At 41.0% G+C, this 23,288-nt stretch overlaps 1 protein-coding gene and 1 pseudogene across 2 annotated transcripts in view; one reads left to right on the top strand and one right to left on the bottom strand.

The window, feature by feature from the left end:
• CAMK4 (calcium/calmodulin dependent protein kinase IV) overlaps positions 1-19,428 on the top strand; it is a 160,906-nt gene extending 141,478 nt beyond the window's left edge. For both annotated transcript variants that reach the window (XM_059693925.1, XM_059693924.1), the window contains 4 exons: positions 5,269-5,344; positions 9,655-9,781; positions 15,544-15,696; positions 16,752-19,428. In XM_059693925.1, the coding sequence (XP_059549908.1) occupies positions 5,269-5,344; positions 9,655-9,781; positions 15,544-15,696; positions 16,752-17,201 (806 nt within the window). In that variant the 3' untranslated portion in view covers positions 17,202-19,428. The remainder of the gene's footprint in view (positions 1-5,268; positions 5,345-9,654; positions 9,782-15,543; positions 15,697-16,751) is intronic.
• Positions 7,448-7,590, bottom strand: LOC132233994 (small nucleolar RNA SNORA48; annotated as a pseudogene).
• Positions 19,429-23,288: the final 3,860 nt, after the last annotated feature.

Below are 23,288 nucleotides of genomic sequence, written 5' to 3'. Positions count from 1 at the left end.
GTGACTACTTAGGAACAGAACCAGCCGTTCGCACGAATGCACAGGGCTGTGAGACTCAGCTCTGTTATCATACGTGAGGGTGGAATGATGTGTGGGAAAGAGATCAGAAGGAAGAGGTGATTGATGGCAAGTGGGTAGAAGACTTAACTTAAAATATGTTATTTGGGCCCTAAACACCTGCAAAATGTTCCATTTTAGAATGTTGCTGCAGAAAAGACATGCATGAAATAAAAAGTTTCAAAAGAATCAGTGATAGTTATCAGTAAGATTTATAGCACCTTTAGGAAAAAAAAGCGCAATACTTGCCATACTAAACACTGGTCAGAGTTTGAATCCTAAGTCCATGACTTTATATTTGCATCTCCATATACAAAAGAGATTCTTAAATAGTGTTCATATTAGGATGAGTTGGGTTTATTTATTAATTCGGTTTATTTTTTTATACCCCACCTCATCCCACAAAAATGGAAAGGTAAGAAAAAGAAACAGGCTAACTTTCTTCATACAACAATAGTTGGGGGGGGGGTTAATAGGGGAAAAAGAGGGACATCTGTAATATGTTCAACAGTAAAGATAAATTTTAAAAAAGAGGTGTGGCCTCTGTGCTATTATCTTAAAAAAAGATATCGAGAAATATCACACAGTTCATGTGGCAAAGAAGACTTTTTAACAGCTTAAATGAAAAAATATTAAGTGAGAGGTGGATTGACCAATATTTATAGTATTAAAAGACCAAGAGAGTCCAGGAAAATGGAAAGGCTGAGTTAAAGCCTAAAACATAGATTTTTGTGGCCCCAAGAAACTCTGAATTTAAGAAAAGCCTCTACAGTGAAAATTTCCTATGCTGTAGCATAGAAGTAAAGATAGATTCAGGCTTTAAGATGAAAAAAAGACACACACACACACACACACACACACACACACACACACACGTATGTTTTGCATCACTAAAATGAAAGCATAGGAGAGAATTCATAAACAAACAGCAACCCTGACCTACTAGAATCTGTAGCCTGGCTTTGACCTGCCTGCTAAGTGCTCCAGCCACACTGACTTCCCCCAGTTCCTTGGGTGCCCCTTGCTCCTTTGTGCCACAAGGTCTCTTCATATGCGCTTTCTCCGCCCGCACCCTCTTCTCTCTTTCCCCAACCACTGCCCTCTCCCACTTTGCCTAGTTAACTGCTCTGGATCCTTTACATCTCAGGTAAAACTGCTTTCTCATTCTGACCAAGTCAACCCTCTATCAGAGACGCACTCCCTACAAGCATGTCCAATCACCACTTTGCGTTTCTTCACATGGTTTTCTTGATCAACCTCACCTTCCCCCTCCAAACTATAAGCTCCATGATGGCAGGCTTGAACTCTAACACCTCACTCCTCTTCCCCTAGCACCGTGGTCGGCAAACTGCGACTGGCGAGCCACATGCAGCTCTTTGGCCCCTTGAGTGTGGCTCTTCCACAGAATACCACGTGCGGGCGCGCACGTACAGTGCGATTGAAACTTCGTGGCCCATGCGCAGAAGTCGGTATTTTGTGGAAGAGCCACACTCAAGGGGCCAAAGAGCCGCATGTGGCTTGTGAGCCGCAGTTTGCCGACCACTGCCCTAGGGCATTGGCACAATGAAGGTACAATCAAGGACCAAAGTCAACCTTAATTTTTCTCTAGGCCCTAGAGTCGGGCTTTAGGAAAAGAGGGAAAACCTTGCACGAATGGTCCCTGGGTGTCATACTCCACACCTGATGCTTTTTATTTAAGACCATTTCCAGAATTTGGTAGAGTGAGTTTATTTAATGAATTGACAATCACTCCTATCTCTAGAGAGATCCTCAATCTCTAGATATTTTAATGGTACCATGGTCTTATAAAAAAAATCAGCACTGTGAGGTCTAAGTGGTATACTGGGGAATAAGTATTATAATTCGAGTTGGAATTTTTGATATAATTTTTATATTCAGCTAAAATTGCTTCTTTAAAAGGTATGTCTGATATCTTGGCAATTTCAAAACCATCTACCAAAATTATTCTTCATTGGAGATTGGGGTATGTTTTCTCCTAGGACCTCTGTCGTAGTTAGTGTTCAATGGACAATAGCATGACCGATAAGGTAATTTTAGGAAGTGGCAGGGAACTTGGGTCAGGCAGAAAAGGAAACTTAAAAGATAGCCAGGAAAATCAATAAATGATTACTGACTATTTCAGAAAAGATGACTCTAAATTATTTTATTATTTTTTATTTATTTATTTATTTATTATTTTTTTTTATTGCTTAAAGTATTACAAAGGGTATTACATATGTATCCATTTTATCCCCCCGCCCTAGACAGTCCCCTAGCCTCCCCTATCCCCCAGTGTCTTATGTCCATTGGTTATGCTTATATGCATGCATACAAGTCCTTTAGTTGATCTCTTACCCCCCCTACCTCCTGCCCCCCAACCCTCCCCGGCCTTCCCGCTGCAGTTTGACAATCTGTTTGAGGCAGCTCTGCCTCTGTAATTATTTTAAATTAATTCTAAAAACTGTATCACACCTGAAATTTTCTTCCCCCTCCACTTTGTTGGTTTGTTTGTTTTGGCAATGAGTTGAGAAAATATAGGAAGGACATCCAGGTGTGCTTATAGTATTAAAGGTGGGCTATCTGATGCCTTTTCTTGAACTCAGTTGGAGGTTGTCAGCTATTTCTCACTCTAAGAAAATCACAGGTAAGTAGAATTCCCTGAAAGGACATTTGATCCCTGGGAGACTTGAAGCCCTGGTGTGCCAGAACCTGAACTTCATTCTAGAAAAACTTTTGGCTCATGGAAAGGCTTCGGATAGATTGATTACAAGAGTATGTTCTGGTGGCTCTGAAGTCAAGGTCACATTAATTAGTAATTGCAAACATTTAAAGGATAGTATGAATGGTATCTAACTGTGTCTAGGTGTTTAGAGTGTGTTTTACCCAAATTTTATATTATGATTAATACATATTATTAATTTCTTTTTTAAAAAATATTAAGAGAAATGTATTATGGAGGACAAACACATTCTATATTTCTTTTGTCTATGAGCCTCCTGATGGAAAGTTCAGCTTGTCATACCACAAGTTCACGTGCATTGCAACATAATGCCTTACAAGGAGATGAATTGCCTCTGGAAAGTGAGGTTGTACCCAGTGCTATGAAGGGAGATATTGCCATGGCAGTTAAGAATGCTAGATGCCCTATAAAGTGGATTCGAAGAGAATTTTGTTCCACGGTATTCACTTTATTGGAGGCTGTTGGCCTGGGAGCTGTGAATAATGGCCAGCAAAAGCATCTCACCTTTGCGACAGCGTCCTGCCCTCTAAACAGCACAGGATGGGAGGGCTGATTTCACTGGAGCCAATAAGAGAAGTGCCCATGGAGCAGCACACACAGAAGGCGCTCTGGCAGGAGGGAGGGAGTGTAGCAGGTTCCGTGGGTAGAGTACTGTCCTCTCGTCTTGCTTGAACTGTCAGTGACTCTCCCTTTACCAGCATCGCAGTGGCTTGCAGGCTAAAACTTAAACTTGGAAATAGCCAGTCCAGTTCACTCAGATTTTAGAGGTTGAATCCAAGACCCAGAAACTGTAAAAGACTCTGCCCACCCTATTTCTGTATTTCTGTTTAAATGCAGTGTGGGGCTTGGTAGCCCTTCACGGCTGTGAAGACCTGTGCATGCATTTCAGTTCCCAGACTGAACAGCTCTCAGATGCACAGACAGACGTAGGAGCCCTCGTGAGAGTGACAGCCTAACTTGAGTTTCCTATGCATTATGATGAGCAAAGCATTTGTGAGTGGGAATTCAGTGTTGGGGCTGCTGGGGCCCAAAGGAACCGTCTGTGGGGTACAGATTGCTCTGGGAAATGAAAGCTAACCTGACAGAGTGAATGGTGTTGGCATGCAGCATGCATTTTCCTTAATTATGTTAATTGAATCTTAAAAGGGAAGTTTTCTAGGAATAATTTGCCTATGCATGAGAACTACTTGGCCCCAGATATGATTCCTTAAAGGGTGCATCTTGCTGACTTGCTGCTAAGCGTGCTGTAATGCACACCATTTCACCGCACAGACTCTTCATCTTCTATGTCGCCTGGAACACAAGTTCTACAGGCATGAGAAGATCCTGATTGGGGAAGGATGGGGAGAGGGGGGTAGTGTGGGAATATGTCAGTGGAATAGCCGCTGTGTTTCTTCCTGAAAGTTAAATCCAGAGGCCCATGTGGACAGCTCACTGTGGCAGTATGGTATTTCCAGCCTGCAGGGACGGGGGTCCCGTTCACTTGCTCTTCTGTCCCCAGCCACGAGGAGGAATGTGGTGCCCCCCCATCCCCATGGCCTCCCTCAGGGAGCCCTCAGCATCCATCAGTCAGCTCCTTCTTTGGGGACCCCACTGACACCTACAGCATTTTTGTTTAAAATAAAAAAAGCCCACTCTGGGCTGTAGTTCTGAGCCTTATTTCTGCATAGACAGTAGACTTCTGGCATCTTTTCTTCCTTTGTTAGTAAGGCAAACCAACACCACCTGCAATCCATAAGGCTTGGATTCAGTTAACTCTCCATTTTCATGGCTCCAAGGTAATAAAACATAAAAGAACTCTTCACAGTTCTGTACTAAGGGCTGTTTTGTGGTTGAGAACGCCTTCCTCTTTCACAGTGTGGGCCGGGCTAACAGGAGTAGCCCCATTCTACACAGAGAAGTCCTCCTTTCTCAGTTCATAGCCCCGAACTCACTGGGGACAGCTGCTCTCTGTAGTTCTCAACATCACCCGGGGGCATATGCCAGGCCCTCCCAGCTCCTGTTCCAGCCTTTCGGCACTAGGGACTTTTCAGTCCTTCCCACTGTTTACCCGGCCTCTGTCAAACACAAACACTCATGAACACCCGTGCTCCAAACAGACCGAGTTCTCAAGGTAGCATAATTGTGCCTGTTCCCTTACTATGCCAAACTTTTTTTTCTTTCCTTACTGTGTACAAAGCTCCCTTTGAAGTAAGGGATCTGTTGTAGCAGAGACAGAGCTCTGCATAATGTGGAATATTAAAGCTAACAGCTTTCTCTTTATGCACTCTAAACACAGAGAGACAATAAGTTCTCCCATGAATATAGACGTAAGAATTGTAGCCTTCTACTTTGGTTTGGGGAAAGAAGATTGGTTATAAAACTCTTCTGAAGTTTATGTTGATGAATTCATTTCTTCCCCATTGATTGTTATTAAAATGTAAGTGTTGAATTTAAACTTCAATTTAACACAATTTTTGCTCTTCCTGCAGCACCTGAAATTCTTAGAGGCTGCGCCTACGGACCTGAGGTGGACATGTGGTCTGTGGGGATAATCACCTACATCCTGTAAGTGAAGAAAAGCAATCTTCATGCAAACTGTCTGCCTTTACTGTAATATTCGCTAGGTACTCACGGGCCTCATAAAAAGCAAGATTACTTTTTGACTTTTTGTGATTTTCTACAACATACTAAAAATACTTAGTGATATAATTCTCTGAAATTGAGCATTGCTATTTATTTTGTAATTTTCTTGGGGCCAGTACTCCTGTCCAGGGCTTTCTGTGTCTCATTCTGCTATGCAATGCAGAGCAGATTTGGAGAACAATTCATTATTTGGTGATAATAATATATGTGAAACTCATGTTCATTTATTTTAAATGCTGTTATTTTACCTATTTGCATCTTGTCAAAATAATTAGGGTATTAGTCCTTTTTAAAGGGAAAATAGATATTTAATCTCTTAAGCAACCCCAAACTGGGACATTTCCCATCAGAAATGTCTTAAATGCATTTTAGCTATCAGTTTTATTTCCTTTCTCTGTTAGGTTCTCAAGGCCCCTGAGTTTAATACCGTAAACTTCGAGAAACATTAGGTAGGGCAAAAAATGGACTAAATCTCTCACTCTCTGGTATCCCCAATTTCATTCTTGAGCTCCTTCTATCAATAAACAATGGGTTTGGGGAAACTTGCCAAAGAGATGATGGAATTGCAGATGAATACAGGGGAAATAAGAAAGAATGATAAAAGAGTGAAGAATATGCCTACAACAGCAAAAAAGCAAGATATCAATGAGTTCCAGAATTTAATTCAAAACAAGCAGATTTGGTTGCCATTTAAAGGATACTGCAAGGTTAATTGTTGGAACCTATAATATTCAATTCTGTAAAGGGATTTTAGAGAATGTAGAAGAAAGTATATTGTCAGGTCAGCCTGCCATAATAAAATACCACAGACTGGGTGGCTTAAACACAGACATTTATTCTCACAGTTCTAGAGGCTGGAAGTCCAAGGTTAAGGTGCCAGTAGGTCGAGTTCTGGTGTGAGTTTTCTTCCTGACATGTAGACAAACACCTTCTCACTGTGTCCTCTCATAGCAGAGAGAGGAAGCTAGCTCTCTGGTGCCTCTTCTTAACATGGTACTTATTCCATCATGAGGTCCCACCCTCATGATCTCCTCTAACCCTGATTTCCTACCAAAAGCCTCATCTCCAAATCCCATCACATTGGTTAAGGCTTTAATACATGAATTGGAAAGGGGACACAATTCAGTTCATGGAAGAAAGAGGGCTTTGTTTTGTTTTGTTTTGAATTTGATAGTGATCTTAGAAATTGCAGTGTCTAGGTAATATGTCTAGGCATGGGGTGACTGTGGTCAGACCCCCAACCAAGTTAGTAAACTCTGAGCATAGACATTGGTCAGTAGCCAAGACTAAAGGGTCAACAAGCAGATATAAGTAGCCAGAGGCGACTATGTGATGTCCAAAGATATTTTCTGAATGTATTGAAGCTTCAGAAGATTTGGAGAGGTAGAGACCATGTTTTTTCTTATGAAAGTGAAAAATGTTAGGAAATTTCTGTTTGCCACACTACGTTCTTAATTCATTAACATGAATTCCTGACCACATGATAGAACTCCTAAATTCCTTCAGCTTATATTTGGGATCACTTTTATACTGAAAGAATATTGTCTCCTGAATTATGGAGGTGACATATCATATTTAGTGACATTAAGAGAAAAACTGAACTACACAAATAATGATTCATATTTGCCCCTAAAATGTAACTATGCCCACCCAGTTACAATTTCATGTTGAAATGTTATGGGAGGGGTTAAAGCATTAAGGATGTATAAGAACTCAGAGAGATGGAAGTAGGAAATTAAGTCACAGTCACCCTGAAAAAATGAAATATGGAATGACTCTAACTCCATGGTATGGTCACTGACAAGGAGAAATGAAGAGAAAAATCTGTGATCATTTGAGACACATCTTATTATAGCCTTGAAAATAATTTTAATTGTCCTTTCCCCTAGTTACTTAAGGTCATTAATTAATAGGTGTTGGTTGAAAGTAGCAGCAGGAACCCCCAGAATGAAAATAAGATTGCTGCTTACAACAAACATCCCTTAATTTTGGTCTAACTCCTGTTAGCCTGGGGGCCTTTATTTTTTATGTGCCCCAGGCATGAACCGCTCTGGCCACCCACACAGGCATCAGCTAGGATGAACCCAGGACTGTACATCTGCTTGGCCCCTGACTGATATAAGAGCAGCACCACCCATCAGGTGTCTCCTTGCCCATTGCCAGGGGGTCTGGGGACTTTTCATGCATCTGTAGCTCATTAATAATTGGTGAAGTCTACCTGGGGAGGTTCACTGGAACATTTTTCTCCAGGGAACTGTGCCCTTGGACCTATGCATCTCCTTTATTATCATTGAAAGTTCTGCCAGACCATTTTGTGTTATGACCTCGCTATTTCCAAGGATGACAGTAGGCTAGAAATGAAGGCCATGTTGTTGTTTCTCACAGGAATTCTGGTCCCTCTACCTTTACAACTAAACTCTTGTCCCCACAGACAAAAACAACTACTGCAATGCTGAGGTCAGAGTCAGAATCAGGTTAACGAGAGAGATTCAAACTCTCCTTCAGCTTTCAACAAGGCACTTCTGCCCAATGTCTTGGAGCCATTGTACTATACATTCACACATCAGGCCAGTGTAATCGTAGCACCCTCCTAAGTGGTCCTTGTCAGCAGTCTCATTTTCCCATTTCTAAAGCGTTTTTGACGTGTGTGTGTGTGTGTGTGTGTGTGTGTGTGTGTGTGCGCGCACACGCGCGCGCGCGTGCGCGCGCGCGCACTCTGCTGTGTGTCACATTTCTTTCACTTTTGGCCCTTCAGGCTGACATGACATAAACTTTTTACCTCTGTCACCAATGCACAAAATTGCTGACATGACTGAAATGAAAGAAAGGCATTTGAGTACTGTACCTTCTGAACTGTCATTTTTCTCTCTAGATTTCCAGGAAACACAAGCTAAACTAAACCTGGAAAGTTGGCTAATTTCTCCATGACTAACCAACAGGCTATTTTTCTAGGGTTATGGAGGGCCAGGTAAGGCTGGGCTGCCTCCTTGTCAAGGTGTGGACATGCGCTCCCCTCTCTCCTTAAGCTGGAGTCGGATCCTCTGTGGGGGCACTGCAGTGGGAGAGGGGGGTGCATGGCCTGGGCCACAGCACCTCTGGCCTTGCCTTTGCCTGGCTGCTCCTGAATGTTTGAAAAAGACAAAGACTCTCCCAAAGGGATGTTCCCAGAGCAAAGGGTCGTGCGGAATTGTTTCTTCTTAGAAACCCATTATGTTGGGATGCAAAACATTTCATGCTCTGCACCAATCTAGCCAGGAAGAATTTGGTGAAATGTTTTTTAACTTATTCATTCTTCCCCTCTTCCTTGCCCCATTCTCTGTCAAATGCAACACATGCCCTGGCAGGGATTTTTTTTTTTTATAGTTTCCTTTTGGTGCCTAGTGATTTCAGAACCTTCACCATCTAGAAACAGTGGAGGCTTCGCGATCCTGGACCTGGAGCTCACTTTTCCTCTCTCTCTTTGGGATGCCACAGATGGTTCTCCATTTCTTTTCTCCCACTTCCTCCATTCTTTTTTTTTCCTGGCCCTGCTGTGGAAAATGAGTGGGAACATAGTGAAATGTCTGTAAAATGTACAACAGCGAGGTTCTCATACAAGGTGGAAGAGACTCTAGGCTGCTCATCTCTGTTGGTTGCATCTATCTGTTCACTGTATGAAGTTTCAAAAGGCCATTCTCCAACAGTAGTTTTAACTCCTGTCTTTGTTCACTCTGATATCCAAACTGGAATGCAATGGAAATATAATGCTTATGTATATGTAGGAATTCAGTGGATAGGTCTGAATAAAAATGACTGAAAAATCTTTTCTTCCCACCTTTAAATCTCTATTCTCTAAATCCTAATTCTTCCACCTCGTAATAAACTGGAACTCTAATCAATCACTATCTTCTCGATTCCTGGAGAAAAAATTCATGGAGAGTCATGAGCATGGTGCTTATAATAATGTTAGCTATTGTCATGGGTGTTTTGTGTCATAATTATTAATATTGGTGTAACTGTTCTTAGAAATCTAAAGTTGGTTTTGTATCTATTCCTACTTCCTGATAACATGATTGTGTGTTTACACACTCAAAGACAAATTGTAACGAGGCTATTTCATACCTGTGCTGAGAAGACTTGCATTCATAACAGGAAGCTGTGAGAAAGAACTTTCTTGACATTTCTGCAAAAATATTGGTGAAAGATACTTAAGTTTTGAAAGACATTGTATTCTCTATCTTTTGTCCCTCTAGACTTTGTGGATTTGAACCATTCTATGATGAAAGAGGTGACCAGTTCATGTTCAGGAGAATTCTGAATTGTGAATATTACTTTATCTCCCCCTGGTGGGATGAAGTATCTCTAAATGCCAAGGACTTGGTAAGTGTGATCAAAACAAAACAAAATAAAATCCCTCACATTCATTTTTAGCTTACTAGTGGGCAGTGTCATTTGTACAATTTGCTCCTCTTAATATCTTATCTACACTAATAAAAGAGAAAAATGGTAATTGGAGTACGACGATACCCTTTTCATTGGCTAATCAGGGCTATATGCAAATTAACTGCCAACTATGATTGGCAGTTAACTGCCAACTAAGATTGGCAGTTAATTGCCAACTAAGATTGGCAGTTAACTGCCAACAAGATGGCAGTTAATTTGCATATGTAGGCACAATGCAGGGAGGCGAAAGGGAAAGCAGGAAGAAGCCCCCTGCCACTGACAGTGATCGGAAACCCAGGGAGGAGCTAAGAGCTGGGGGGCAGGGCAAAGGCGGCCCTGGGGCCGCCTTTGCCCTGCCCCCCAGCCATGATCAGAGAATCAGGCGCCTTTGCCGCCCTGGCCAGTGATAGCAGGAAGTAGGGGTGGAGCCAGCGATGGGAGCTGGGCACGGTCGAAGCTGGCAGTCCCAGGAGCTAGGGGTCCCTTGCCTGGGACTAAAGCGGAGCCCACGATCGCGGGGCCGCTGCAGCTGCGGGTCCCCGCTGCCCGAGCCAGACGCCTCAGCCAGAGGCGTTAGGCCTGGGCAGGGGCGGAGCCTGCAACTGCGGGGAGCTGGGGGTCCCCTGCCCAGGCCTGACACCTCTGCCGGAGGCCTCAGGCCTGGTCAAGGGGCCCATCCGGTGATTGGTGATCGGAGGGTGATGAGGGTCAACTCCTCTGGCCGAGGCTTCAGGCCTGGGCGGGGGGCTGAGCCGGGGATTGGGGGGATATGATGGTCCCCTTGCCCAGGCCTGAAGCCTGGGTCAGAGGCATCAGGCTTGGGCGGGGGGTGGAGCAAGCGATCAGAGGGAGATGGGGGTCCCCTGCCCAGGCATGTTCCTGGGCCAGAGGCCTCAGGCCTGGGCGGGGGCTGAGCCGGGGATTGGGGGGATATGATGGTCCCCTTGCCCAGGCCTGAAGCCTGGGTCAGAGGCGTCAGGCTTGGGCGGGGGGTGGAGCAAGCAATCAGAGGGAGATGGGGGTCCCCTGCCCAGGCATGATTCCTGGGCCAGAGGCCTCAGGCCTGGGCGGGGGCCAGAGCCAGTGATCGGGGGGAGATGGGGGTCCCCTGTCCAAGCCTGACACCTCTGGCAGAGGCATCAGGCCTGGGCTGGGGGCAGAACCAGTGATGGGGGGAAATGAGGGTCCCCTGCCCAGGCCTGACGCCTCTGTCAGAGGCGTCAGGCCTGGGCAAGGGGCCAATCCTGCGATTGGAGGGTGATGGGGGTCAACGCCTGAGGGCTTCCCAGTATGTGAGAGGGGGCAGGCTGGGCTGAGGGACACTCCCGCCCCCCCCCCACACACCCAGTGCACGAATTTCGTGCACCGGGCCCCTAGTTTCTTTATAATTGTATTTTTAATAAAACAATGCAAGCTAATAAATTTTTGTTATACATAATGAAAAATAGGTATGTTTGACTCATCATTAGCTGAGTTATCACAGATTACAAATTACTACAGTATTAATAATTTTTTCCACTTAGTCAGTGCAGAGCCTTGCTTATGAAGACAGATGTGCTAGGTGAATCTAAACATAATTTACACAGAAGAATTCTGTTTTAACATGGCTGGCTATTACCTAGATTTGGTTGTATTTAAACTAAAACAATATTCTTTTCTTAAAATGTTTAAACTTATTAAAATATCCTGATACTAACACAAGTCCCAACATGCATTATTGGCATTGTAAATAAGTTACACTGTACTAACAGTGCATTTTGTTTGCTTTTTGTTGTTGTTGGCTTGATTTATTTACTTTGCTTGTCACTTAGGCTTATATTGAAGTTTGTTTGTATTCAACAAACTGGCCCACCAGTTCTAAAATAAAGAGGATACTAGCATATAATTAAACATTTACCATCAATCCTCTAGAAAAAAATTATTCAGAAATTACTAAAAGCTGACTTTTAAATCACAGAAATTAGATCTCCAAGGGATCTAAGATGACTTCCCTTCATTTAAAAAAATATATATTTTTTTTATTGATTTCAAAGAGGAAGGAAGAGGGAGGGAGAGATAAAAACATCAATGATGAGAGAGAATCATTGATTGGCTGCCTCCTGCATGCCCCACACTGGGGATCAAGCCCCACAACTTGGGCATATGCCCTGAATGGGAATCGAACCATACCTCCTGGTTCATAGACCACTGAGCCACATGGGCCAGGTGCTTCCCTCATTTTTAAGATGAATGTGTTAAAGCCCAGAGAAATGAAATGACTGTCCAAGGTCATATAGCTTTCTAGCAAAAAGTCATTGTCAGGAACTAAAGAAACAGGTTTCCAGACCCCTCATCCAAAGCTTTTTTTTCCCTCCAAACATTTTCTCTTTACCATCCACATTCTTTCATGAGGCAGATCCCCTATAGGCCGTGACTTTTCCAGTGTGCCTAGGCGGCGAGGGAGTATGTGTGACGTGTGGATGTGTCATCCCAACTTTGCCCTCAAGTCAGGCCCCACACTCCTAAACATCTCTTGAATCCATCCACTTCTCTTTACTGCCACCACCACTGTCCAACCCATGCTCCAATCTCTCCCACTGGACCACTGTCACAACCTCCTGTCTGATCTTCCTGCCTCTTCTCATGACCTTCGCTACACAGGATCCACAGGTATAATCTTGTAAGTAAATCGCATCATGTCAAGTCTCTTAGGCTAAATCCAAGCTCCATAACAAGATCTACTCACATCGCCTGGTCTGGAGCCTGTCACCCTCTCATGCCACTCATTTCCTGTCACTTTCCTTTGGTCTCTGCACTCCAGTGCGCCAGGGTTCCAGTCCTTGCAGCTCTGGATTCAGGTCATTGTTCTCTCTTCTGCCTTGTAATGTTCTTTCCTCCATTCTTCCCCCCTCTTCCTCCTCACCGTGCCTCTCTCTCTCTCTCTCTCTCTCTCTCTCTCTCTCACACACACACACACACACACACACACACACCTCTTGCAGGGGTAACTCTTATCTTCAAGCCTTAGCTGTCATTTGACATCCTCGGGGAGGCTTAGTCTGCCCCGCTTTGGCAGTCCCTCCTCCTCCATTTAAATTATTCTTTTGCCCCTAGACTTCCTCTTTCATGCTAGCCCCCACTTATAGTTACTTGTGCAAAAGCCTTCCTTAAGCTTTGGAAGAGGATCAAACATATGTGCCCAGATCTTAGTGCCATGTGGACATGTAATACAGACTATAAATGTTTACTGAATGAAACAATGAATCAGGGCAGAGACCATGGATTTTTAAAAATTGGACACAGCTAGATTCAAGTGCCCCCTTCCTCGCAACCTAAAGGTATAGCCTTGGGCTTGTTATATAACCTGTTTATGATTTAGTTTTCTTATCTGGGATGACACTGATACCTATCTCTAGATTGTTGGGAGACTTAAAGGATATAATACATGCTAAGTAACAACCACCAACTCAATAATAGTTCCTTTATTTAGCCCTTCTTTCATATTTTTTTATCCCTTCCAAAATTAAATGGATAAGAGCATTAGTTAGTAGCGATGTTTCTTCAGTTAACTAAATTCTGTTAGTCAATAAATTTATAAAGCTTCAGAACTACAGGAATCCTGAATCTGTACTTACTAGCAGAACCCACATCTGTTCTGTATTCAACAGAGGCAACAGTGCCAATGAGGGGGGAGTCAGGTTGTTAGGGGACTGTCGGATATTTGTAAGGTTTGGGTTTGAAACCTGGATCTCTCTGACCTTCTGCAAGTTTCTTAATAATTCAGTGCTTCAGTATCTTCAAATGTAAAGATTAATGCTGGTATATGTAAATTTTTGGTACCTATTGTCTTTCAATAAATTCTTTGTATTTTCATGAGGAGGAGAATGGTAATCATGAGGAAGAAGAAAAGGATGATTGGAAAATGGGAGGAAAATATCTAATTGTCAAGGATTGTTAAAGACTAGGCATCATTTACATAAAAAGTATTAGTTCACCTGTTCAACAGATGATAGCTATGACTACTATCAGATTTTTATTTATTGCTGTGCATTCATTTTCTTAATCATCTGTAGCTCCCTCCACCTCCTCCCAGATTTTAAGCCTAAGCAATCTCATGTCTTTGCCCTTTACAAATTCAGGGTTTTTACCCCAAATACATATTTCTTTGCATATTTTACAGAAAAGCAAAAGGTGAAGTGGATATTTATACTTCATTTGACATGCTGTATGATTTTGTTAGCCTGTGTTCAGTTCTTAGATTATTAGAGTTAGAAAAGACCTCAGACCTTAAATCATTCAAAGTTCCTCATTTTACACCCTAGTAGACCAAAGGTCGGAGAAGTTGACTGCCTGGGAGGCACTACTGTGTAGTGACCACAAGATGAACTCTGAGGTAGCACAGACCTGAGTTTGAATACATTTTCCATTAATTACAGGTTGACCTTAGACAAGTCACTAAATCTTTCTGAGCTTCCTTCCATCCCTCCTTTATGAATTAATAAGGTTATGCAAAGGATTATATGTGTTTTTTAAAATTTATATATATATATATCTGAATTCAACAGATGATAGCTGTGATTTTCACACACACACACACTAGAGGCCCGGTGCATGAAAATTCATGCACTCAGGGGGGCGGGGGGGGCAGTCCCTCAGCCCATCCTGTGCCCTCTTGCAGTCTGGGAGCCCTTAGGGGATGTCTGACTGTCGGCTTAGGTCCACTCCCTATGGGAGAGTGGGCCTAAGCCATCAGTCGAACATCCTTAGTGCTGCTGTGGAGGCAGGAGAGGCTCCCACTACTGCTGCTGTGCTCACCAGCCATGAGCCTGGCATTTTTTTTTATTATATAGGATGAATGGATTTACAAAGGAAATGAGATCATATAACAAAAGGGCCTAGGAGAGTGTCCATCAGCACTCAATTCACAGTAGGTCTTTGTCTAGGGTCACAACAGTTAGAGACATAAGTAGGGCCTGAAACATGCCTTCTGACTTCAAATAGTCTCTGACTCACTCCAGATACCTCCCTTGTTAGCCTTATTTGGGTTGTTGATCTTCCTGGCAATTTATTGTCTGCTCTTTCTCAGAAGTAAGGGTAAACCTCCCAGAATGGGCTGCCATGGCTGGATTCAGTTCTTAAAACAAATCATGTCCCCAAGCCACTACCACCTTACTTTGATTCTAAATAGGTTTTTACCCCTACACTCTGTTTATTTCTTCAAGTATCCCCAAAGGATTAGAGAGAACCATAAATGTATGCATTGTGGCATAACCATAAAGGCTATGATACTATCCCATTTTTGTCACTTAATCCCCACAGAATGAATGATGATGAGCAAATGATTCCATCTTCACTGAGACGTGTTTAAAGCTCTGAATTCTAAGTGATGTGAAGTGCAGCCTAGTATTATTCAGATGCTGGTTCTCCTTGAAAGAGCTTACACTCCACAGGCCAGCCAGGACCTGTTTCTTTGACCTCTGTTGGAAAGTCTTCTCACAGTTTGGGCTCTCAGGTGGCATACACCACTGTCTTTTCACTCCCTCAGCTACGACTGCCTGAAGCCATTCTTACCTATGGTGGTCTCTGATAGCTTTAAAAAAATGTTTTTTAAGTATATTCAGTGGTAATGCTAGGGAAACAGAATCAGACCTAGAACTTTACAAGCTGAGGGACAAGCCCAAGTCACCATAAAAATCTCCTTTGGCTCTTTGTCACTTCAGGTCAGGAAATTAATTGTTTTGGATCCTAAGAAACGGCTGACTACCTTCCAAGCTCTCCAGCACCCATGGGTCACAGGCAAAGCAGCCAATTTTGTACACATGGATACTGCTCAAAAGAAGCTCCAAGAATTCAATGCCCGACGCAAGCTTAAGGTAAGATGGTATTTGACTTGTTTGTTTGTTTTGAAGATGTCTCCCTTATCTTGAACTACCAAAGACAATTCCACCATTCTTCATCTAATACTATTATTCATCTCCTGTGGTAACAGGAAAATCCTGCTTTGAGATCCCAACCATGCTGGCATAAAACCGCTTACAGTCTTAAATTATCCGTGATAGTAATTGATTGTTAACAAAGGGAAATACGTTGTATATCGAGATTTACTCACCAAATATATTATCACTGCTTCTCATTTACTTAAAGCTGACCTGCTTCAATGGCATTGTTTAGGAAACTGATATTTATTCAGAAAGTTGTCTTCTTCATGAATATATGAATATTGGGAAACAATCTTTAAAAACTATGTTTTATAATATAGATAAATAATTAGCATACTTGGTAAAAATTTAAATTCAAATGACAGAAAATTATCCAGAGAAATGTATCTATTTTTATAAGACATATGTGGAATAGAGAAAATAGCTTTTCTCTTATATATTGGTGTTTAGGACCAGCTATATATACACAAGGATTTTAGAGAATAGCTGGGAGCAAAAAATGGTACTCTACTCAGACATCACTTATAGGCCGATACTAAATAAACCTGAAGGGTTTCATGGTTAAACTAATTTAAAATACTCTGGATTAAATAACCTTAACTCAACTTGGGCTTTCTCAAATAAATCTGACCATGGAACTCTTTTATCCTTATAACCTCTATTATAATACATCTATGGAACCAATGTTTCATGAAACGAATACTTTGGGAAACACACTCTAAAATTTTTGAAAACTGGTAATCCATGGACAAACACATTTACTCGGACTTTCAATTGTCCAGATAATTGAATACACAGACCGGTTTAGGATTAAAGAGATTTTTCTGTTATTTCTCCAAACGAGTTTTCATATAACAATCTTGGTATAATAATATTTTGAAAGATTGAACACTAACATAAAAAGCAAACTTCCTAAATGCAAAGTTGAGATTGGGCTCTAGTTTGGGATTTTCAGTGGAGGTGACACCCGACCCTCTGTTTCCAATCAGGCAGCAGTGAAGGCCGTGGTGGCCTCCTCCCGGCTGGGCAGCGCCAGCAGTAGCCACGGCAGCATCCAGGAGAACCAGAAGGCCAGCCGGGAGCCATCTCCAACCCGCGACGGCAGTGAAGCTGTTGCTGAAGCTGTTCCGAAAGAGAAGGTTAAAAAAGATGGGGCCCAAGTGGCAGCTGAGATGGCAGAGGCTGAGCTGAGGAAGAGCTGGGCTGAAGGAGAAAGTCAAAATGCTGATACAAATGATGCCGAGGCCAACTTGATGGTGCCCGGGGCCCTAGAGGATGGGCTGGAGGTGGCTGGCCCAGAAGTAGAGGAGGGCCCAGCAGAGGAGCAGCTGAACATTGTGAAGGAAGAAGCAAGCCCTGAAGCAGAGCAAGAGGAGCCTGAAGAGCCTGCCCTGGGATTTGGAGCTGAGCAGAACGATGTGGTCCTGCCGGAGCACTAAGCCGGCTTCCTTCCGATCTGGAAGCCAGCTCCCGGTACTTTATACATTGCGTCCTTCGGCAAGGAAGGTGTGGAAGCACGGCAGGCGCCATAGTGATTCTGTTTTTGAGGTGCAAAAAAATACATATATATCAGTTGGTAATCCTAACTTCAATGCATGTGACTGCTTTATGAAAAATAATGTCTTCTATGGTATGCAGTGGATGCTTAATACCGATGAGAGTTAAATTTGAAACTATAAGTAAAGACATTTAAAAACCTGCATTTTCAGGGACCAGGAGCACACATTTGAAGTAAATATTAACCAATGGTTTTTGCTTTGAAAAACCTAACCATTGGTACCCTTTGGATTTCTTCACAAGGCAATCCTCCCTTTGGACTGTTCCTCAGCCAGTAGTAGGTAGTGCTCTAAGATGTATTTCTATGACATTCACATTTTACTTATCATCAGTGTGTTTCAAGTGTTTACAAGGAGATGGTTATGCTTTATAGTTGTATGGCATGTGCAAAAAAATCCACAACGGTAAGAAACTGAAGCATACTTTAAGGGCCATGAAACCATATGCTCCAAAGCTTGTGTAGAGAATGCTTCTTTTATTTTATCCTTAGCTGTATATTCTATATTACTAATAACCAAAAATATTCTATCTTACAGTTGTTCCATTTTACAATCCTAGAGAAAGTATTTTACCAATTCATCCTTCATTGCTATCTAATGAGATGTCCTTCTGATGGACAACACTTAGGGAGGAGTAAAAAATTTTAGGGAAGCCCTAGCCAGTTTGGCTCGGTAGATGGAGCATCAGCCTACGGACTGAAGGGTCCCAGGTTCAATTGGTCCCAGGTTTGATTCCGGTCAAAGGCGCATGCCTGGGTTGCAGGCTGGGTCCTGGATAGGGGGTGTGCAGGAGGCAGCCAATCAATGATTCTCTCTCATCATTGATGTTTCTATCTCTCTCTCCCTTCTCTCTGAAATCAATAAAAATTATTTTAAAAAAATAATTTTAGCTAAGATAAAAAGATAAGGACAGGATAAGACTAGGACTTAGAATAACATATATTGACTCATCATTTTCCAGGTAAAATTGGATTTATTAATGAGCGTGTACACCTTTAAAGATAGGAGCATTGTTATGGATTAAACTTTACAATTACCAAGTTTCAAATATTTAGGAAAATCTATCCCACAGGCTAATGCCAAAATGTCTGAATAGACTGGGAATAGTATTTCATTAAAAGATCATTCATTATTGATTTACTAGCATAAGGAAACATTTTTGTTTATAAAGTCTTTTTTCCCTTTCAATTGATGGTTATTTAGATATACTGCTTATAAACTAGAGATATTTTTGAAAAGCTAGTATATCTTTTTCTCATACTTGGAATGAAGTGCCCACATTTTGCAATGTAGCTTTGAAAGTGTTCATAAGTGTTCATGTCAATTTAGGACAGTGCATCTTTTTATTTACCTTAAACAACAAAAACAAAAGAAAGGATGAAAAAACAGATTTTAAGTCAGACTTGAGAAGCTGTAACATTAGATTTTATACTTTACTATGATTTTTTTCCAAAAGATATTTCTTTGATTTTCATATAAACGCTTTTCCCTAATACAGATCACATTTAAATTACAAGTACCTCAGATTTATTTCATTTGAAATAAGATGAACATTTTTATGAAATTATGTATCACATTTTAGTACATTTTCATAATTTCAAAAAAGAATTACAATGTACAAAATTATAATAAAAAATGACTATCACATAAAAATACTATTCCAAAAAAGAGATCTTAAAAAATTATTTGGGTACTTTCTCAAAGCTATTATATTGGACAATGAAATAAAATCTCTGGTTTCTGGAGTGATTGGACCTTGGCAGACATTCTGCTTTCCAAGCACATATCTTCCTTTACTGCCATTCTCCTGAGAAGAAAACAAGGTAGGACTTCTCATCTTCCGTAGTTGAGGGGCCTGACAGGTCGCTGACTTGGAGGAAATAGCCCTTAAGTGAGGCACATCACCTGGGCTCAGAAAAAGACGATTTTTGTTTTATTTTATTTTTATTAACTAGTAGAGAGTACTTATCCTCTTCTGCTCTGTTTCTTTCCATCTTTATTCTCTATCAAAATTTCCATTACAGCTATTATAAAGGGCTCACTATTTTTAACCTCTAAGAATGCCTTTTTTTACTAAGCATTAAGATTTCCATTAAAAATGATAAATTGCCTGGTGTACTTTTCCCAGTGAGATCTAACAGGTATGTACAGTAAAAGTTCCATATATTTCAAATGGAAAGAAGAGAGGGAAAAAGGATATTATTATAGAATGGCAATTAGTTGGAAGATCAGATCATAGGGTCCCTCCCAGCCCTATTTTGTTCCCAGGGCAGTTCTCTCCTCCAGCATCCAGGTCTGACTTCAGTGGTTGGCCCTGTGGACTTTAGAAACAGCACTGTGAATGCCAGGGCCAGTGTGTATGTGAGCGTTTTACCCATTTAAATGAGTAACATGCCTATTCCTTGATGAGTTCTAGAGGGTGTAAGGGTAATTTATTTTTAATCTATAAATTGCACTCTTTAAAAATCACTGGAAGTTTTGAATCTTGACTTGTATGTTAAAGATTAAGTTTTAATAATGCCTAAATAGCGGCTAATTTAGTCAGAAGAAATACAACATAGGTTCAAATTATTGGGTTAACATTTTGAAAGTACTACAAACATTGATATTACCTGATGAAATGGGATAGATCATCTCTCTCAAAGATTACTTAGCTAAATAATAGCAGATAGAGCTTTATTTTGATAAACTACTTCATAATGTTACCCCTAGTCAAATTATATTTAAAGCAAAAGAATTAAGGGAATTTCAGCAAAGAGCAATAAATTATGTTTTGCATTTTAGAGCTGACAGTTATATTACATTATTGATTTTTGTTATCAGATAAGTCCAGATGCATAGCATAACCTAGGTTATTTTCCCAGAAAGGACAATCTTGATCGCCACTATTTAAAAAACCTAATTGGAATTCCAGTGATTTTTCTCAAACTGTAAAGCTCATTCATTCCATGAATACATGAATAAGGTAGAAGTTAGGATAATATGGTTGAAGAAGTAATCATCTAGAACAAGTGCTCTCTAATATAAATATGATGCAAGCCACATACGTAATTAAATATTTTCTCTTAGCCACTTAAAAAACAAAACAAAGTATTAGGCAAAATTAACTGTATATTTTAATCCAACATAGCCAAACTATTATTCTAGCATATCAATATGAATAATTAATATTTTAAATGTTTGTTTTTATACTGTATTCAAAACCAGGAGTATATGTTACACCTTTAGTAAATCAAGCGCTCAATAGCCACATGCGACTAATGGCTACGGTATTGGAACAGCACTGTTCTAGAGTATTTTCTAAACAAAATGACACCTGAATTTCTATGCTAGATATTAGATTTGAGCTGCTTCCATTTTCCACACTGATGAGCTGGTAGGAAGCCAAAAGGAAAATATTTCAGACATGTCATACCCTGAAATAAGTAAAAACTTCTGCTTAGTCACGTGCTTCAGAGGAGTGTTTCCCAGCATGACTCGTAGAGAACAATACTTTGCTGGGCATTGTTCAGCTGGCCACAGTCCCTCTGATCCCTCTGGGCCCGGGAATCTTGACTATAGGCTAGTCTCTCCTGAGTACTGCCATGAACCTCGTAGTATTCTTGTGGACCCATATTTACTGTGGGTGAACCATGTGTCCCCCAGGAAGGACTGCACAGAGAATCTTAATAGGATTTTGCCGGCCTGGACTAGGCTGGCACCATCCATGTGTTGCAGGCAAGAGTTATTTCTAGAAATCTACTAACACATACCAAATCTGAGACAATAAGCCCCCAAGTGTGGATATGACCATCAGCTGGCCTTTTTTTTTTTTTTTTTTTTACATTTTCTTAGAAGGGTTTAATCAACACTGCCATTACACATGGATTCAAAAGACTTTTAGATACTTCTTACATACTGCTATTTTAGAATAATCCTCAATGTTCTATAGCCATTTTTAGTGGCAGACTTAAAAAGAAAGAACAGTTTGCCTTATACTGTGACCTCAATGACATAGCATTTTAAACATATTTTGTAATTTAGAATGTCTAGCAATCCCTATTTCCAGTTTCACATGCAAGGTAACTGCCTGGGTTGCCCACAAACTGAAGATTTAGAGAGAGCCATTTTGTTTCATAATTCTGTGTGTGTGTGTGTGTGTGTGTGTGTGTGTGTGTGTTGTTGTTGTTGTTGTTGTTGTTGTTGTTGTTATTTTTTACAGAAGCATCTGGTTGCATTCCAAATTAGGGTAAAAAAAAGTAAATGCCAGAAAAGGCAAAGAGTGAAATTAGTAAACCATTTATTCTGTTTTAGGATTATTCTTGCAAAGCAAATGCAAAAAGAAAAAGTCAACAAAGTGAATCAGCACTAGGTTTTTCTTGATGAGGGTTAATTTCATATACTAGTATAATTAACATAATTACAATGCCATTATGTAATTTACTTGTCATTGCAGAGTATTCAGTATACTATTTTAGATGGTGCAACGTTTCCAGACATTTACCTACATAATAGCATTTGTAATATCCTTGTAATTGCTGTGTATTAGGTCATATTCCAATTTCTTTAATGCTCATCACTGATGTGTTCCTGATCAGGGTCATGGCTAACATCTGCACACTTCCTGGTTAAGTACTAAGTAATGGTTACACTATGTATGTATGTGTCTTCAGTGTTTTTTTTTTTAACATTTATGCACATGTAATCTCAATGTTGGTATTATGATATTCATAACCATATGATAAGCAGAAATGTACCCAGTCATTTTCTATAATTTTTTCAACATCCTTTTCTTCCCCTGGCACAACTCAGGGGAATTTTCTGGTCCCTCGGCAAATAGAGAAAATAAAAGACCACTGGCGAGAAAACAGCTATCCACCCGTAGTAACCAAGTTCAGCATTTCCTCTTTCTATATTTTGATTTATTAAGTACCAGTTTTTGTCATTATTACGCCTTTCAGATATCACCTGAGATCAGATCACCTCAGCTTATAACGTCCAACCATTTATATACTCAATCTTGGAGAGCAATAACAAACTTGACTAATGTATGCTTCCTTGTTTAAAATTCTGGTTTTCATAAATGCTTGTGATGTACTTGAGGATGTGCTTGATTTTCAACACAGCTTTTCCTCTGTCGCCTGGCCCAGAGGTCTACCTAGGGCAGGATGCAACTCTTTCCATGACGGGACCATCGACTCCTTCACAGGAATCAGGCATTGCTCTAGAGAAGACTCCAGGCATCTGACCTGGTTGAGCTCACATGAGCCAAATGGAAGAAAACCTCTTCCCAAGCTCTGATTGAAAGTGATGCGGTTTGAGTATTTGGTGTATTGCCTGCTGTTCCTCAGTGATGGAAAATGGGATTCCACCAGTCACTTGCTCTTTCCAGTGTCTTGGTTTGCTACCACTTGTTCCATGTCTCTGGCCATCAGGCTGCCTGTTAGGAGTGTAAGATCCCACACTGGCTGCAGAAATGTGGGGCCTTTGGTAGCCCAGAATTTACTCTAAAACTAAATGGCAGTGCTAAGACTGCAAAATTACACTGAGTTCTTAAGAGTCCTTTTCAGCACATTTTGAAGAAATTTTGATGTGGACATCTTGACCTGGAAATCCATGGATATGGGATATTTATACCCATGAGATCTTTGCTGTGATTCATTGTATTCAAAATGACAAATACTTCATTTCAGTCAGATTAAATAATCTTTCTTATCCATTTAAAAGATCATTTCAAGCTACTCAATGCAATAGGATTCACATTAAATTTTTGAGAATTGTTGTTTTCCCTAAGCACTCTCACTCTGAGTCAGTTGTGGGTGATAAAAATGTACTAGGTTTGTCCTTTGTCTTTTCCTTGGTACATGTATGGTAGCTAATCTGGTTTGTAAAGGATACAAATATGACTATAAATTGAAAACTTATCTCACGACTGCCTCCTCTAACCTGACCTGTTTTATAGCTATCATGTAGCTAATATGCAGCAACACA

The sequence above is a fragment of the Myotis daubentonii genome, chromosome 4, assembly GCF_963259705.1.
Source record: "Myotis daubentonii chromosome 4, mMyoDau2.1, whole genome shotgun sequence".
Classification (NCBI taxonomy): domain Eukaryota; kingdom Metazoa; phylum Chordata; class Mammalia; order Chiroptera; family Vespertilionidae; genus Myotis; species Myotis daubentonii.
This window is presented reverse-complemented; position numbering and strand designations above follow the sequence as displayed.